The 17,163-nt window shown below is 42.4% G+C and overlaps 1 protein-coding gene across 6 annotated transcripts in view; it reads left to right on the forward strand.

The window, feature by feature from the left end:
- Window positions 1-17,163, forward strand: part of RABEPK (Rab9 effector protein with kelch motifs) — a 534,413-nt gene that overhangs the window by 346,368 nt on the left and 170,882 nt on the right. For all 6 annotated transcript variants that reach the window (XM_089654844.1, XM_089654843.1, XM_089654847.1 and 3 more), the window contains one exon: window positions 790-939. In XM_089654844.1, the coding sequence (XP_089510970.1) occupies window positions 790-939 (150 nt within the window). The remainder of the gene's footprint in view (window positions 1-789; window positions 940-17,163) is intronic.

Genomic DNA, 17,163 nt, shown 5'->3' on the forward strand with positions numbered 1-17,163 from the left:
CTCACTGTGTTTATTTAGAAAAGGAATGGCGGGTAAACAACATATTTACTGGCCCCTTCCCCGCTCTCCATCTTGAAAGGATCCCCCCTGCAGCTGGCAGGAGAGGAGGGAAGCCAGCAGTGCTGCAGGGGGAAGGGGGGGGGGCAATGGAGCATACAGGAGGGCCCAGGCAGCAAGGAGAATCCAATGGATAGTCTAGGGGTGATCAGTGCAGTGGGGGGAGGGGGGCAATTACAAGAACCAATCTCTCTGTATAGGTCTGCATGAGACAGCTGAAAGCCACTGGAGGGAGAGGAGGAGAAGCTGGCTTTCAGCTACTGAACAGGGAATACAGGGAATTCTTGTAATTACCCCCAACTGCACTAATCACCCACTCATGTCTAAGGAAGTCTCCCTGCTGGTGTTTTCTGTGCACCTGTGGAGTGGTGCAGAAAACTGCAGCAATTATTATTATTTACACAGAAAACAAAAGGGACCATATTTTCACTGGAACAAAAAGTAATGGAAAATTAAATTTCTTACCATTTTCACTGAAAAGAGAAGAAATAGTCTAGTAGGGACACCAGTTTCAATAACAAAGGATTTTCTTTTGTTATGGAGAGAGTCCTACTTCCTGTTGTTCCTTCAGTACAGAAAGTGAAATGAAATCTCTCCAAAGGTACACATTCAGCAATAAACAAAAACCGAACATTTTGGCTAAAGATGCACTTTATATTCTATCACCTGCTACAGCTTTGGTGTTCATGCTTTTTACGTAATAATATGTTTTTTATGTAAATATTTTTACAGCTAATTTGACATGGACACTGCATGACACATCTGGCGTTGCACCAAAACCACGTCATGGTCATATCATGGTCGCTGTGGGAACCAAGCTCTTTGTTCATGGAGGGATGGCAGGCAAAACCTTTTATAGTGATTTATTTTGCATTGATACAGGTAAACAGATTTTCTGGTTTTAATGCATTTTATTAAAGATGATATTTGGTAATTTTTAAAAAAATACTGTAATTGCTTTCTTTAAATACCCAGCCAACCAATAACCAGTCCAGAAATCCAGTGCTGTCCTCACCCGGGCCGGTTCATTGCTGGTTTTCAGGTCCCTGGCACTACTGTGTTTAGTGTTGGAAGCCGCTTTCTGCATGGTCTTGCAACCTCCTGGGTCATGTGACATGTTCCAGGAGGTTGTGAACAGGGAGGGGGGCGAACTTCTGGGTACCTGTCAGAAATAGGTACCCACTCTCTGAAAAAAAAAAGGTTTATATTGGTGGCAGAGGAGAAAGGGAGGAGGAGGTTCAGCAGAACTTCCGATTTTAGGTGAAATTCTGCTTTAAGGGCCTTGCAATTAGTAATTTTCTTGTGTCTTGTGAATTTATTTATTTTATTACTAGTCCACTAAAGTACTAGTAATCTCTGCCTTTTAGTGGATTCCCCACAGGAGTATATACAGAGTTCAGTTTAGGATACATAACTGAGCTTCATATGTGTGTTCGCTCTGCCAGGTTCTAGAGATGCAAGAACCCTACTTGGGATCAAACCCTGCCTCGCTCAAACCAAAAAATATTGTTTCACACTTCTCTGTAGAATGCTTTCTGTTTATTTTGCTTTTGAAGGAATGTTGTTCAATCATTTAATCCACAAAATCTTGCCATATTTGAAGCAAATAATAGGAAGCAGAGCTATATTTTATCTTAACATAGCAACCATAATCCAATTTTATACAGTTGGACTAGCATTATATGGGTTTTGATTCGATGTTGTGGGTATTACACTTTGCAATTTATTTTTTTATGTCAGACTCCATTATTAGGGAAATGGAAACATTCCTAGGCAAAATACAATATTAGTCAAGTAAAGATCACATTCTATATGACACAGCAAAGCTCAGTTTTATGAAGTTGAGATTATGATGGATGGCTCAGCGATAGCCAGCCTGTAGTATCCCCGATTCCTAGATATGGTGTTGGAATATCAACATGCAGACAGCTAAACAGGTATGTTACCCTAAATCTGTATCTTTTATGTGTGCTTCACATATGTTTATTTTATAAATCATAGTCTTTATCAATTTCATGTACTTCAATCTGAAGTACCATATCTTTTTTTGTATCTTTTTTAAGGACATTCCATTGAAAGCAAGGAAGCATAAACCTCTGTAGTGTATTATGTGCTTATACTAAACAAGAATGCTGTACTTTTAACTGTAGGAAAATAATACAAAACATACGAAGTATTAAAGATATACATAGACCACATGCACACACTACCTACATTACCTAGTGAATGAGAACGTGTTGGTTGCACGAAACATGTAAGGGGAATCCTTCAACTTGACGCCCTAGTACCTGTATGAGCCTTTGAGGAAGGCCTGATGGCCATACTATGTTTATTCATGTGAGTGCATTACAATTTATTTTGGATCCTTTACTTATAATAAAGCAATATCACACTATTGGTGCCACTTTGCCCCCTGGCTCCTTATTTTGCGAGCTTTTCAAGGTGGAGCACCCTGCAGAGTATTATCAGGAGTCTGGACAACTTTGGACCTTCCAGTGGATCTGAGTTGACCCCCAAGTGTGAATCACACCATTCCTGTGAGTCTGCCACAGCACCGGATGTCGCCATAACCGATGACCAGACCTGCCACTACGGATTATATATACAGTTGCAAGAAAAAGTATGTGAACCCCTTGGGATTATGTGGAGTTTTGCATGAATTGGGCATAAAATGTGCTCTGAACGTCATCTAAGTCACAACAATAGAAGAACACAGTCTGCTGAACATAATACTACACAAACATTAGATGTTGCCATGGTTTAATTGCACATAACATGTAAACATTCACATTGCAGGGAGGAAAAAGTATGTGAGGCCCTAGCTTAATGACTTCTCCCAGAGCTAATTGGAGCCAGGAGTGAGCCAACCTTGACTCCAATCAGTGTGATGATATTGGATGTGTTGCTGACAGCTGTCCTGCCCTTAAAAAACACACACCTGTTTTGGGTTTACTGGTTTCAGGAAGCACTGTCTGATGTGAACCATGCCTCGCAGAAAAGAGCTCTCAGAAGACCTACGATCAAGAATTGTTGACTTGCATGAAGATGGAAAGGGTTACAAAAGTATCTCCAAAAGCCTTGATGTTCATGTATCCACGGTAAGACAGACTGTCTACAAATGGAGAAAGTTTAGCACTGTTGCTACTCTCCCTAGGCATGGTCGTCCTGTAAAAATGACTGCAAGAGCACAGCGCAGAATGCTGCATGAGGTAAAGAAGAATCCCAGAGTGTCAGCTAAAGACCTACAGAAATCTCTGGCACATGCGAACATTTTTGTTGACACATCTACAATAAGGAAAACATTAAACAAGAATGGAGTACATGCTGAGGACACCACAGAGGAAGCCATTGCTGTCCAAAAAGAATATTGCAGCACGTTTGTAGTTTGCAAAAGAGCACCTGGATGTTCCACAGTACTGCTGGTAAAATATACTGTGGACAGATGAAACCAAGATTGAGTTGTTTGGGAAGAACACACAACACTATGTGTGGAGAAAAAAAGGCACAGCATACCAACATTAAAACCTCATCCCCACTGTAAAACCTGGCGGAGGGAGCATCATGGTTTGGGGCTGCTTTGCTGCCTCAGGGCCTGGACGGATTGTTGTCATTGATGGGAAAATGAATTCCAGAGTTTATCAAGACATTTTGCATGAAAACGTACGATCATCTGTCTGCCAACTGAAGCTCCGCAGAGGATGGGTGATGCAACAGGAAAATGACCCAAAGCATACAAGTAATTCAACAAAACAATGGCTGCAACAGCACAGAACACGCCTTCTGGAGTGGCCCAGTCAGAGTCCTGACCTCAACCCGATTGAAATGCTGTGGCATGACCTTAAGAGAGCGATTCACACCAGACATCCCAAGAATATTGCTACACTGAAACAGTTTTGTGAAGAGGAGTGGTCCAAAATTACTCCAGATCGTTGTGCAAGTCTGATCTGCAACTACAGGAATCGTTTGATTGAGGTTATTGCTGCCAAAGGAGGGTCAACCAGTTATTAAGTCCAAAGGTTCACATACTTTTTCCTCCCTGCACTGTGAATGTTTACATGTTATGTGCAATTAAACCATGGCAACATCTAATGTTTGTGTAGTATTATGTTCAGCAGACTGTGTTCTTCTATTGTTGTGACTTAGATGACTTTCAGAGCACATTTTATGCCCAATTCATGCAAAACTCCACGTAATCCCAAGGGGTTCACATACTTTTTCTTGCAACTGTACATACAACGCTCAGATTGTATGTACTTCTGGTAAGTGCATTATTGTACCACAAACTTCACGCCAGAGATTATTTATCACAGAACATCGAGTGTTGAGCTGTGGACTAACAGGCACAATATCACCTTTTGTGGACATCTATATGCAATTTGGCATTTGTCTTCACATATGTTTGTTTTATAAATCATAGTCTTTATCAATTTCATGTACTTCAATCTGAAGTACCATATTTTTTTTGTATCTTTTTCAAGGACATTTTCCAGTAAAATCAAGGAAGCATAAACCTCTGTAGTGTATTATGTGCTTATACTAACCAAGAATGCTGTACAAACTACTATTAACTGTAGGAAAATAATACAAAACATACGAAGTTTTACAGATATACATACACCACATGCACACACTACCTACATTTCCTAGTGAATGAGCTTGAACAATGGTCTCCGTACAATAGGAATACACTAAAAGTTACTTAGCTCAGGTTATAGTGGCTTCACAGCAACCAAGACTCCAGGCTCTATAAGTTGTTGCCAAAAATTTGGCGTTAACATTATCTTAGGTGAAGATTCTTCTAGCACAGACTTTCTTTTGTTGTTTTGGAGCCCTTCTGGCAGCTTATGCTGCTGACCTTTAATTTGGAAAGTGTGGGTAGCCATTCCCACATGGGCATATCCTTTTCTGCATTAGTCTGTATGAATGAACATTTCCCAACTCAAACTTTTAGATCATGGTGTCAAATTCTATTTCATTGCGGGCTGCATCAGCATTATGGTTGCCCTCAAAGGACCGGTTGTAGCTGTAAGACTATAAATGTATCTACTCTTTGTTATATTAAATACATGCCACTGAGTTCAATTATTATTGGTTTTAGTAAATCTTTAGACTTGGGCTGTAAAGGGCAGGCGCAGACCGGCACTGAGCCCATGTGGTCTGAAATGGAGGGTCGCACACTACTGGTATCATCCACAAGAAACTTTATTGGAAACTGCTCAGACAGAACAGATAGCCATGTCCTTCTGATTAAAGAAAGGTCATGGACCGCATCAGCATATCAATCCCATGGAGGTCTCCTCTAGTGTGGTCCCCAGAAGATGTGCTTGAATAAGCATGTACATCTGCACTCAAAATCCTTTGGTAACTAATACATCAGATTCATACAGAAAATAGAGGTAGAAAACCCAACATAGTGTAAATCCTTCCCAAAAAGCTTTATTTAATTGGTAAAGCACTGGCATGTAAAAATCACAATTCCATGTATACACAGGCTCTCCAGCCAGGAAGGAAGATGGCCTACGGCAGACTTCCAATTATTATTTATTATTATTATACAGGATTTATACAGTTTATACAACAGTTTGCTCAGCGCTTTACAATATAACGGGAGACAATACAGCAACAGTACAATTCAATACAAGAGGGATAGGAGGGCCCTGCTCCTTGGAGCTTACAATCTAGGAGGGAGGGGCTAGTGGTACAAAATTTAGTAACTGTGGGGGATGGACTGGTTGGAAGAGTAGACGATTCCATTATTATCTGAGGGCAGGATAGGCTTCCCTGAAGAGAGAGGTTTTCAGAGATCGCCTAAAAGTGAGCAGAGTAGGCAATAGTCTGATAAATTGGGATAGAGAGTTGCAGAGAATGGGGGAAGCTCTGGAAAAGTCTTGGAGACGAGCATGGGAGGAGGAGACAAGGGAGCTAGAGAGCATGAGGTCTTGCGAGGAGCGGAGAGTGCAGTTTGGGTGATATTTAGAGACAAGATCGTTGATGTAATTTGGGGCAGAGTTATAAATGTTTTTATACGTTATTGTTAATGTTTTGAATTTTATCCGTTGGGCAATGGGAAGCCAGTGGAGGGATTGGCACAGAGGGGTGGCAAATACAGAACAGTTAGTAAGGTGGATAAGTCTGGCAGCAGCATTCATAGACTGAAGAGGGGTAGCCTGCAATTCGGTAGGCCAATGAGGAGGGAGTTACAATAGTCAAGGCGAGATATAACAAGGGAGTGAATAAGTTGCTTAGTGGTTTCCAAAGGTTAGGAACGAGCGTATCTTGGAGATGTTGCGGAGGTAAAGTCTACAAGATTTGGACAATGATTGGATTTGGGGGTGAAAGGAAAGATGGGAGTCTAGGATTACACCTAGCACCCTGGCATGAGGGGAGGGAATGATGATTGTGTTATTGATCTTGATGGAGAAGTCAGGGGAGGGGGCACGGGCTGAGACAAAGAGAGTGGAGTTTTTTGAGGAGGAGGGGATGGTCAACCATATCAAAAGCCGCAGAGAGGTCAAGTAGTAAGAGTACGGAGTAGTGGCCATTGGTTTTAGCTGTTAGTAGATCATTAGTGAGTTTTAGTAGGGCAGTTTCAATGGAATGTAGGGAGCGAAAGCCAGACTAAAGGGTCAAGAGACTCAAGAAGGTTGTTGTCGGTGAGGTGGGAGCTCAGGCGATTGTAGACTAAGTGTTTTAGGAGTTTAGAGGTAAATGGCAGCAGGGAGATGGGTCTTAAATTGTTCAGATTGGTGGGGTCCAGGGAGGGCTTTTTAAGTATGGGAGTGATGTGCGCATGCTTTAGAGGGGAGGGGAAGGCACCAGTAGAGAGGGAAAGATTGAAGATGTGAGTGAGGGAGCATAGGCTGGTAGAAGAGGGTGACCGTAGTAGTTGTGAGGGAACAGCATCCAGGGGGCAGGTAGTGAGATGGGCTTCTGAGAAAACCTTAGTGACCTCTTCGATAGTAGCAAGGTCAAAAGAGGAAAGTGTTGAGGGAGGTTTATTATAAGGTATGCTAAGTGGGATGGATGTCTGTGCAGTGGCGATGCCCCCACGAATTGCATCAGTCTTGTTTTTTAAATGATTTGCAATCTCGTGATTAGTGAGTGAGGTACTGGGTGGAGGTGGAGAAAGTAGAGAGTTAAAAGTAGAGAAGAGACGACGAGGACTGGATGACAAGGTATTAATAAGAGTGATAAAGTAGGCTTGTTTGTGTGTTAAGAAAGCAGATTTATATCGGGTGAATGCTTGCTGGGATTTGGTTTTACGCCACAATCGCTCCAGCGCACGACTATGTCGTTTAAGATTTCTGGTGTCGTCAGTCTGCCAAGGTTGTAACGGTCGGGGCCTGATGCTTAGTGTTGTTTGAGGAGCAAGTGAGTCTAATGCGGATGAAAGCGAACTGTTGTAGACAGCGGTGGCCAGGTCAGGGCAGGACAGGGGAGAGATTCTGTCATAGAGTTAGTCAGTTGCAGAGTGAAAAGGAGCAGGGTTCAAGTTGTGAAAGTTTCTGCGGGTAATTGTTTGCTGCTTGGAGGGATAGGTGTTTGAAGACGAGGACACTATGAAGGTGATGAGATTGTGATCAGAGAGAGGAAAGGGGGTGTTAGTGAGGTTGTAGGGAGTGCAAAGATGGGAGAAAATGAAGTCTAATGTATTCCCATCAGAGTGAGTGGAGGACTGTATACATTGTGCTAATGCAAAAGATGAGGTTAGGTTGAAGAGTTGGGTTGTAGCCGGGTTGACATTAATAGGGATGTTAAAATAACGAGAATGATAGTGGGTAGTTCAGAGGAGAGACAGTAGGGTAGCCAGGTGGAAAAATCATCAAGAAAGCAGGACACCAGTTCAGGAGGTCGATAGATCACTGCAATCCTCAGAGAAATGGAAGAAAACAGCCAGATGCAATGAGTCTCGAAAGAAGAGAAGGATAGATAGGGAGGGTAAGGGAGGACTTGAAAGGTGCTCAGTGGGGATAGAAGCAAACCAACCCCACCACCTTTCCGACCACTGGGTCTGGGTGAGTGAGTCCAGATGAGGCCTCCATAGGAAAGTGCTGTGGGAGAAGCAGAATCTGCTGCTTGGAGCCAAGTTTCTGTAATTGCTAGTAGGTTAAGGGAGCGGGAGACAAAAAGGTCATAGACAGAGGTGAGCTTATTACAGACAGAGCGGGCATTCCAGTGCGCACATGAAAAAGGGAGGGTGGTTTTTGGGAGCACGGGGACCTATGTTAAATTGAAGGGATTGCGGCTATTCCCGGAAGAAAGAGGATGCCTGGTGTGGGGGTGAAATATTGGAGGACCAGGGTTTGGGGAGAAATCCCCAGAGGTTAGGAGAAGAAGAAGGGTGAGGAAAGTAACATGGGAGCGGGATGTACACGAGTGCACATGCCTTCCAGTCCTGGTGTTTGGGTCAGCAGGAGAGTAAAGTATCAGCAGGAGGTGATGAGAGCAGTAGTAGGGAGATGGTAGCAGTGAGGGTGAGATTTACAAGTTTTGGGGTGGAGCAGAGGGGTAAAGAAGTGAGATTTTGGGAACGTAGGAAAGTAATATAAAAAGGAGCAGTAAAGGGGACATATTAAAAGGTACACAGAGTGGGACTCAAACTTGTAAGAGATGTTTCCCAGGGTGTTTGCTTGCAGTCCGTCCAGCATGCAGTAGAGTTTCTTGTTGTTGTATCTTCCTGCTGCTTGAGTTATCCTGCTTTAGTTAAACTGTTGTGTTTAACTGCATCTTAACCCTCCATCAACGCGGCACTCACGCAAAAGCAGCACCCCATCTGTGACAGCAGGTATAAAAATAGAAATAGCTGAAAATTAAGAAAACAACAGTAGGAGGTGTTTAAAATGAGGCAATAAAAGCAAAAAACAAAAAGTTGTGCAACTAGCAACCTGTATAAAATTCACCATCTAGTGGCGATATATAAAATTGGCACACCAATATCAAAATGAGGATATAATGTTTAAAAAGAAAAAATGGGAATGAAAATAAAAATATAAACAATGAAAATAAAGGTCCAAGGGGATACACCCATATAAAACAAACTAAGGCTGAACATCACCCAACCAACCCAAATCCTTTCACATAGGTAGAAGATTGACTAATACAAAATAACAAACTGCTAAAATAGACATATGAAAAATATGGATGTAAAATATGGAACAGTGGAGAGTAGGGGAGGTAAGTGTATTTATGCATTATAAATAAATGCGTTGACATCCCAGTCAACATTGACCACATTTATATACATGGGCCGGACGGGAGCAGTGCAGGGGCGGGTGGCCGGACACAGTGGAACACCGATCGTTGTACGGGACCTCTGTGCGAGGTCCTGATCATGTGATCACTTTTTGGCCAATCAGTGATCACATGAAGAGTAGTAAGCAAGATGTCACTTAGTACGTGTGAAATCGGTGAATGATCACAGAGGTCACATGGTACAAGGCTATTCACAACAGCCTTGTACCATGTGACAAGCTGTGACCAATCACAGCTCACACAGTATTTCTCAATGGCTGCAAGAATGAAGCCAGAGAGAAGGAGAAATGATTGCTTTTACACCCATAAAGGCTGTAAAAGCAATCAGTGTAAAAAAAAAAAAAAATCTTCATAACTCCCCACAAGTAGTACAGTGTCACCATGGGTGACAGTATGTAAAAAAAAACAAAAAACATAAATAATATAAAAAAAATAAAAATGTAAAAAAACTTTTTAAAAATTATAATTTTTGGTTATAAACTAATTTGGGTTTTTTTTTTTACTAAAAAGATAACTGAATACATTTTGGCCAAGATTTATGAAGCAAGATTATTTATTTACAAAATTTTATAAGAAAAAAACTTTTTTTTCAAAATTTTTGGACTTTTTCATTTATATATTAAAAACATAAAAATACCAGTGGTGAATAAACACCACCAAAATAAAGCTTTATCTGTCTCAAAAAATGCAAAAAAATTCATATGGGTACAGTGTTGCATGACCGCGCAATTGTCATTCAAAGTGTGATAGCGCTGAAAGCTGAAAATTGGCCTGAACAGGAAGGGGGTAAAAGTGTCCGGACTTGAAGTGGTTAAGGCATGTATGGTGTGAGGTCAAAGATCCATTTAGTTTCTATTCTGGAAATTCCTCTTGTGATAGCATTCCCTCTCCAATGCGCCATGAATCTATTGCCGGAAAAATTATATCCTTGAAGGGTCCTTATTGTGTACTATAATAAAATGTCTGGAGACACTTTGGTTACGAAAACCTCTAATATTACCCAAATGTTCTCCTAATCTGGTACTTAGTGCATGTGTGGTCCTACCAATATATTGGAGACCCCACGTGCACTGAAGCATGTAGACTACATTGACTGAGGAGCAAGTGATAAAAGATTTAATGAAATATCTGCTCTGTGTAACTGAGGATGAAAAGGCATCTATTTTCCTTTCCTTGCATTCATTAATTTGGCAGATAGAGCATTTCTTACAGGAAAAGAATCCTTTTAGATCTTGAAAAAACAAAAGAGATGGGGGGGGGGGTCTAAAATATTGGAGGGCAATAAAAACTTGATCCATATTTCTCACTGTAGTGATAATTTCTTCCAGTTGTTCAGCTTCATAACCTTTTTTTATAAATCTATCCCTCAAAGTATTTGCCTAAACCGAAATGTCATGCAAATTAGTGCAATTATGCCTAATGCACATTAACTGACTTCTAGGACCAAAATGCTGCCAAGATTTGTGACAATTGCCAAGTGGAATAAAAGAGTTATGTAACAAATCTATTCCCATCATTGGATATTTTGAAATCTAAAAAATTAATTTCTGTCTGACTAGCTTCATAGCTTAAATCAATCCCTTGAATGTTGTCTCCATAAAGGGCTGGAGAGCCTTATACTTTCCAATAAAATTATTTGGATTAAAAAAAAAAAAAAGGATCTAATGTTCCCTCACATACGAGGCGCACATTGTCAATATATCTGGCCCACAAGGCCAATTTGGGCTCTCCTCCCACCGGATCATGAACAAATTAGCCAGACTGGGGGATATTCTGTAGGAAGTATTGACCCCAAACCAAAAATAATTCCGAAAGGCTGCAAATTTCAACTCCATAATAAAATCTTTTTGTTTGGGCAAATTTGAGTTAAGATCTAAATAATACTCAACAGCTCCAAAGCGTAGTTGGTGTGTATAAAGATGTGAGGTCTGCTGTCACCATCCTGCAGCTTTCTTATACTCCTGATAATTAAGTAAATTGATAATATGATGTCTTGCATCTTCAAGATATGATGGCATCTTTTTACCCACAGGTTGGAGGTATATGCCTATGTATTTCCCCACTCTGGAAGTGATAGAATCAATTCCAGTAATTATAGGTTGCCCAGGTGCGTTTACGGGATCCTTATGTATTTTAGGTAGGTAATATATAATGGGGGCACGTGGAGCTAGAGGGACCAATAAGGCCTTTTCTTTCTTATTAAAGTAGTTGTAAAGGCTCAAGGTTTTTTACCTTCAAGCATTCTATGCATGAAGGTGAAAGAAAACCTTCTGTGTGAAGCAGCCCCCCCCCCCCAGCCTCCCTAATACTTACCGGAGCCCCATTGTGATCCAGCGATGTGCACGAGAACCTCGGCAGTCCTGGGTCTCTGCCTCCTCATTAGCTGAGACAGCAGCAGGAGCCATTGGCTCCTGCTCCTGTCAATCACAGCCAGTGAGCCAATGAGGAGATGGGGGGCGGAGCTGAGCTGCGACTCCCTGTGTGAATGGACACACAAAACAGCGTCTCGGGAGAGCTCAGATGCCCCCATAGCAAGCTTCCGAAGAAGAAGGAGGAGCCAGGAGCGCCGGCAGGGGACCCGAGAAGAGGAGAATCCATGCTGCTCTGTGCAAAACAACTGTGCAGAGCACGTAAGGTGAATGTTTTCTATTTAAAAAATGTTTTTCTTTAAAAAGAAAAAAAATAACCTTTAGTATTGCTTTAAGTATTCCTTGTTTAAAGGTCTATTCACAATCGTCTCTAACTTTTTTTTTGTGGAGATTCACTGGATTTGCCCAAAGTAATACATACAGTTATGTCCATATATGTTTGGACACAGGCACAATTTTAGATTTAGATTTCAGGTATTTACATATTCAGGCTATAGTTATATAATGGATATGGGCTGAAAGTGCACACTCTCAGGTTTAATTTGTGGGTATGTACATCCAAATTGGAGGAAGGGTTTAGGAATTACAGCTCTTAAGATTAGTCATCCCCCCTTTTTCAAGGGACCGAAGTAATTGTTCAATTGAATATAATCATAAATAAAATGTTAATTTTTAATATTTTGTTGAGAATCCTTTACTGGCAATGACTACCTGAAGTCTGGAACCCATGGAGCTTCCAAGATACTCAGCATGCACTGGTGATTAGCAGAAAGGCCATTTTAAAATTTCCGCCCTCTATTATATCCTCCACACCGGCTGTTCCTCCATTTTCAGGGGCTCAAATGTAATGAATACAATCATAAATATAATGTTTATTTTTAACCACTTGACCTCCAGAGGATTTACCCCCCTAATGACCAGGCCTCTTTTTGCTACTCGGCGCTGATAATTGCGCGGTCATGCAATGCTGCACCCAAACGAAATTTACATCCTTTTTTTCACACAAATAGTGCTTTCTTTCGGTGGTATTTGATCACCTGTGCACTTTTTATTTTTCACGCTATAAACAAAAAAAAGCCAAAAATTTTGAAGAAAAACAATATTTTTTACTCTCAGCAATAAAAAATATATAGTAAACTCAAAGTTAGTTATAAATTTAGGCCAAAATGTATTCTGCTACATGTTTTTGGTAAAAAAAATCCCAATAAGTTTTTATATTGCTTTGTGTGAAAGTTATAGCGTCTACAAACTATGGTATAGATCAGCAATGGGCAAACTACGGCCCGGCGGACCTTTTAATCCGGCCCGCGGAGCGTGGCAAACATCGGCTGTCAGAATGTGTGTAGGCGGGGCAGCGTGAGGAACGTGAGGGGAGCTAGGCTCCTCTCACAGTCCGCCCTGAAGACCGGAACGGCGCAGGAACACGGCGAGAGGAACGCGCGGAGCAAAGGTAAGTGAATTGACACAGGGGGGACTTGGGGACTTAATATGGGGGATGAATTAATATGGGGAATGAATTACTATAGGGGGGATGAATTACTATATGGGGGATGAGTTACTATGGGGGATGAATTACTATATGGGGGATGAATTACTATGGGGGATGAATTACTATATGGGGGATGAATTACTATGGAGGATGAATTACTATATGGGGGATGAATTACTATATGGGGGATGAATTACTATGGGGGATGAATTACTATATGGGGGATGAATTACTATGGGGGATGAATTACTATATGGGTGTCAAGGTCCTACCTTTTCCCAGAGGTTATGTTACTCCATGTGCTGGCATCCATCTTGGATTTCTGCTGAGCATGGTGGGAAGCTTTTATGCCTTCAGGTCTCTGAGGTCCATCCCCCATGGGGTGTGGCTGAGTACATATAAGCCTGTGATCCGCACATGCTCTTTGCACTTGTGTCTTGTGTCTTGGTCTTGCTACAGCTCTGTGTATATGCTCATGACTCTTCTGGTATTCTGACTCGGCTTGTGACTAAGACCATTCTCTGTGTTTTCCTTCGATCTGACCTTCCGTTGCTGAACCCGGCCTGTGACCTGTGATTCTCTGTCTACTGTTCTGTACTGTTTTGTCCTGTTGTTGTCGACTCGGCTTGCCTGACTACGCTATTGTCATTCTCACCAGCTACACGCCATTGGCGGTGGCCATTACCGCAGCCGGGGTGTCTCGGGGGCCGCGACCTGGTTCCTGGCTGCGTCAAGTCCATCCCCACCATCAGGGGCCCTGGTGAAGGGCAGCCTGGGACTTAGACTCCGCGCCCTGAGGGACTTCGGTCTGTTGGTGGTGGTTGTCGTCAGCCAGTGCCTTACCCTGCCACTAGGCCTACCTGTCCATTCCACAGCCCTGCCCTGACAATGGGGGATGAATTACTATGGGGGATGAATTACTATATGGGGGATGAATTACTATGGGGGATGAATTACTATATGGGGGATGAATTACTATATGGGGGATGAATTACTATATGGGGGATGAATTACTATGGGGGATGAATTACTATGGGGGATGAATTACTATATGGGGGATGAATTACTATGGGGGGTGAATTACTGTATGGGGGATGAATTACTATATGGGGGATGAATTACTATGGGGGATGAATTACTATATGGGGGATTAATTACTATGCTTACTATGGGGGAATATTACTATACTTACTATGGATGACACATACACATCATTCATCTACTCTTGGTCCGGCCCCGGGTCCAGTATATGAACCCATTGCGGCCCTCAAGTCAAAACGTTTGCCCACCCCTGGTATAGATACTGCAATTTACGCCATTTTTTTGCTATACAGCGCTGCACTAGTTTTACGGACAATCGCGCGGTCATGCAAAACGGTACATAAATGGAATTTACATCCTTTTTTTCCCACAAATTCTTTCTTTCGGTGGTATTTGATCACCTGTGCAGTTTTTTATTTTTTGCGCTATAAAAAAAAAAGGCTGACAATTTTGAGGAAAAAAAATATTATTTTGGACTTGCTATAAAACATGTCCAGTAGAAAAAAATTTAAAAATCAAATTTAGTCATAAATTTCTGCCAAAATGCATTCTGCGACATGTCTTTGCTAAAAAAAAAAACCAATACGTGTAAATTAATTGGTTTACGTGAAAGTTATAGCGTTTACAAATGGCGGGAAAGATACTGGGATTTTTAGTATTTCAGCGACTTATGGCGGCGATCAGTGACTTATGGCGGCGATCAGCGACTTATGGTGGGACTGCGGCGGACATTCTGACATTGGGGGGTACTGACTTGGGGTCACTGACATCCCCAGTGACACCAATACAGTGACGAGTGCAAAATAAAAACACTGACACTGTACTAATGGCACTGGGGAGGAAGGGGTTAAGTTTATTATTCAGGGAAAGGGTTAACTGTGTGAGGGGAGTGTTTTACTAGGGGGCGGGGGTGTGTACTGCGGGAACTCTGCTAATCGGGAGAGAGAGGCTCTTCTGTCCCGATCAGAATGTCCTGGAGCTGTCAGGGAACTGACAGAAAGCACAGCTACTGCAGCTGCTCTCTCTGTCAGCGATTGCCGCCGATCGCCGGGACATAGCCGGTAACGACCGGCTGTGACCCGGCAACTGACATCCGCGGCTGTGATCGGCGGGACAGGTAGGGCGGCGACGTGCCTTGCGCGCACCTCCTACCTGTTTTAAAAACACACGTTTTAAAATGTGGTTTTGCCCAGCCATGCCGCCCTGCTGCCGTATTTATACAGTGGCTGGGCGGCATGTGGTTAATACTTTGTTGAGAATCCTAAACTGGCAATGACTGCATGAAGTCTGGAACCCATGGACATTACAAAAGACTGGGTTTCTTCCTTTCTGATGCTTTGCCAGGCTCTAACTGCAGCTGTCTTTAATTGTTCTTTGTTGGTCTTTCTGCCTTTTAGTTTTGCCTTCAGCAAGTGAAATGCATGCTCAATTGAGTTGAGATCAGGTGACTGACTCCACTTTTCTTTCAAAAGCTCCTGGGTTGCTTTTGCAGTGTGTTTTGAATCATTGTCCATGTGTACTGTGAAGCGCCATCTAATCAACTTTGCCATGCATGCCCATGCTATCACACGGCCTCCACCATGTTTTACAGTTGACGTTGTGTGCTTTGGATCATGAACTGTTCCAAGCCATCTCCCCACTTTTTTCTTCCTGTCATTCTGGTACAGATTAATCTTAGTTTCATCTTTCCAAAGAATGCTTTTCCAGAACTGGTCTGGCTTCCTTAGATGTTTTTTGGCAAAGTCTAATCTAGCTTTTCTATTCTTCAAGCTTATGAATGGTTTGCAACTTGTGGTGAACCCTCTGTATTTGCTCTCGTGAAGTCTTCTCTTGATTGTAGACTTTGACAATGATACACTCACCTCCTGGAGAGTGTCCTTCTTTTGTCTGGATGTTGTGAATGGGTTTTTCTCTACCATAGAGAGGATCCTGCGACCATCCACTACTGTTGTCTTCCATAGACATCTATGTTTTTTTATGTTTCTGAGCTCACCAGTGCGTTCTTTCCTCAGAATATACCAAACTGTTGATGTGGCTACTACTAATGTTGCTGCTATCTCTCTGATGGATGTATTTAGTTTTTGAAGCCTTATAATGGCTTGTTTCACTTGCATGGACACCTCCTTTGAACACATGATGTAGGTTCTATAGAGTCTAAATGCAAATACCACACTTGGAATCAATTCCAGACCTTTTACCTGCTTAATTGATGAAGAACAAAGGAGTAGCTCACACCTGGCCATGAAACAGCTTTTGAGTCTATTGTCCATTTACTTTTGGTTCCTTGAAAAAGTGTGGATGCCTACTCTGAAGAGCTGTAATTCCTAAACCCTTCCTCCAATTATTATTATTATTTTTATTATTATACAGTATTTATAAAGCGCCAATAGTTCGCTCAGCGCTGTACATTACAGAGGGGGACAGAACATGTGACAGAACAATACCAATACAATGCAAAACATGAGGGGATTGAGGGCCCTGCTCTTTCGAGCTTACAATCTAGGAGGGAGGGGATGGTGGCACAGGAGGAGATAGCTGTGGGGGATGGAGTGGTAGGAAGAGTGGAGGAGGTCGGCAAGTTAGCAGGGGGTGGGGTATGCTTCCCTGAGAGATGGGTTTTCAGGGTGCGCCTAAAGGAGAGGAGAGTAGGTGATAATCTGATGGGTTGGGGCAGGGAGTTCCAGAGGATGGGTGACACCCTGGAGAAGTCCTGGAGGCGGGCATGGGAGGAGGAGACCAGGGAACTAGAGAGAAGGAGGTCTTGTAAGGAGCGGAGTGTGCGTGCTGGGTGGTACTTGGATATTAGGTCAGTGATGTAGTTCGGGGCAGTATGGTGGACAGCTTTGTACGTCAGCGCTAGGATTTTGAATTTGATCCGTTGCGCAATCGGAAGCCAGTGGAGGGATTGGCAGAGGGGGGTGTCGGAGACAGAGCGGTTGGAAAGGTGAATGAGTC

Source organism: Staurois parvus, unplaced genomic scaffold (genome assembly GCF_062004578.1).
Source record: "Staurois parvus isolate SC_StPar_1 unplaced genomic scaffold, SC_StPar_1.0 ptg000806l, whole genome shotgun sequence".
NCBI lineage: Eukaryota > Metazoa > Chordata > Amphibia > Anura > Ranidae > Staurois > Staurois parvus.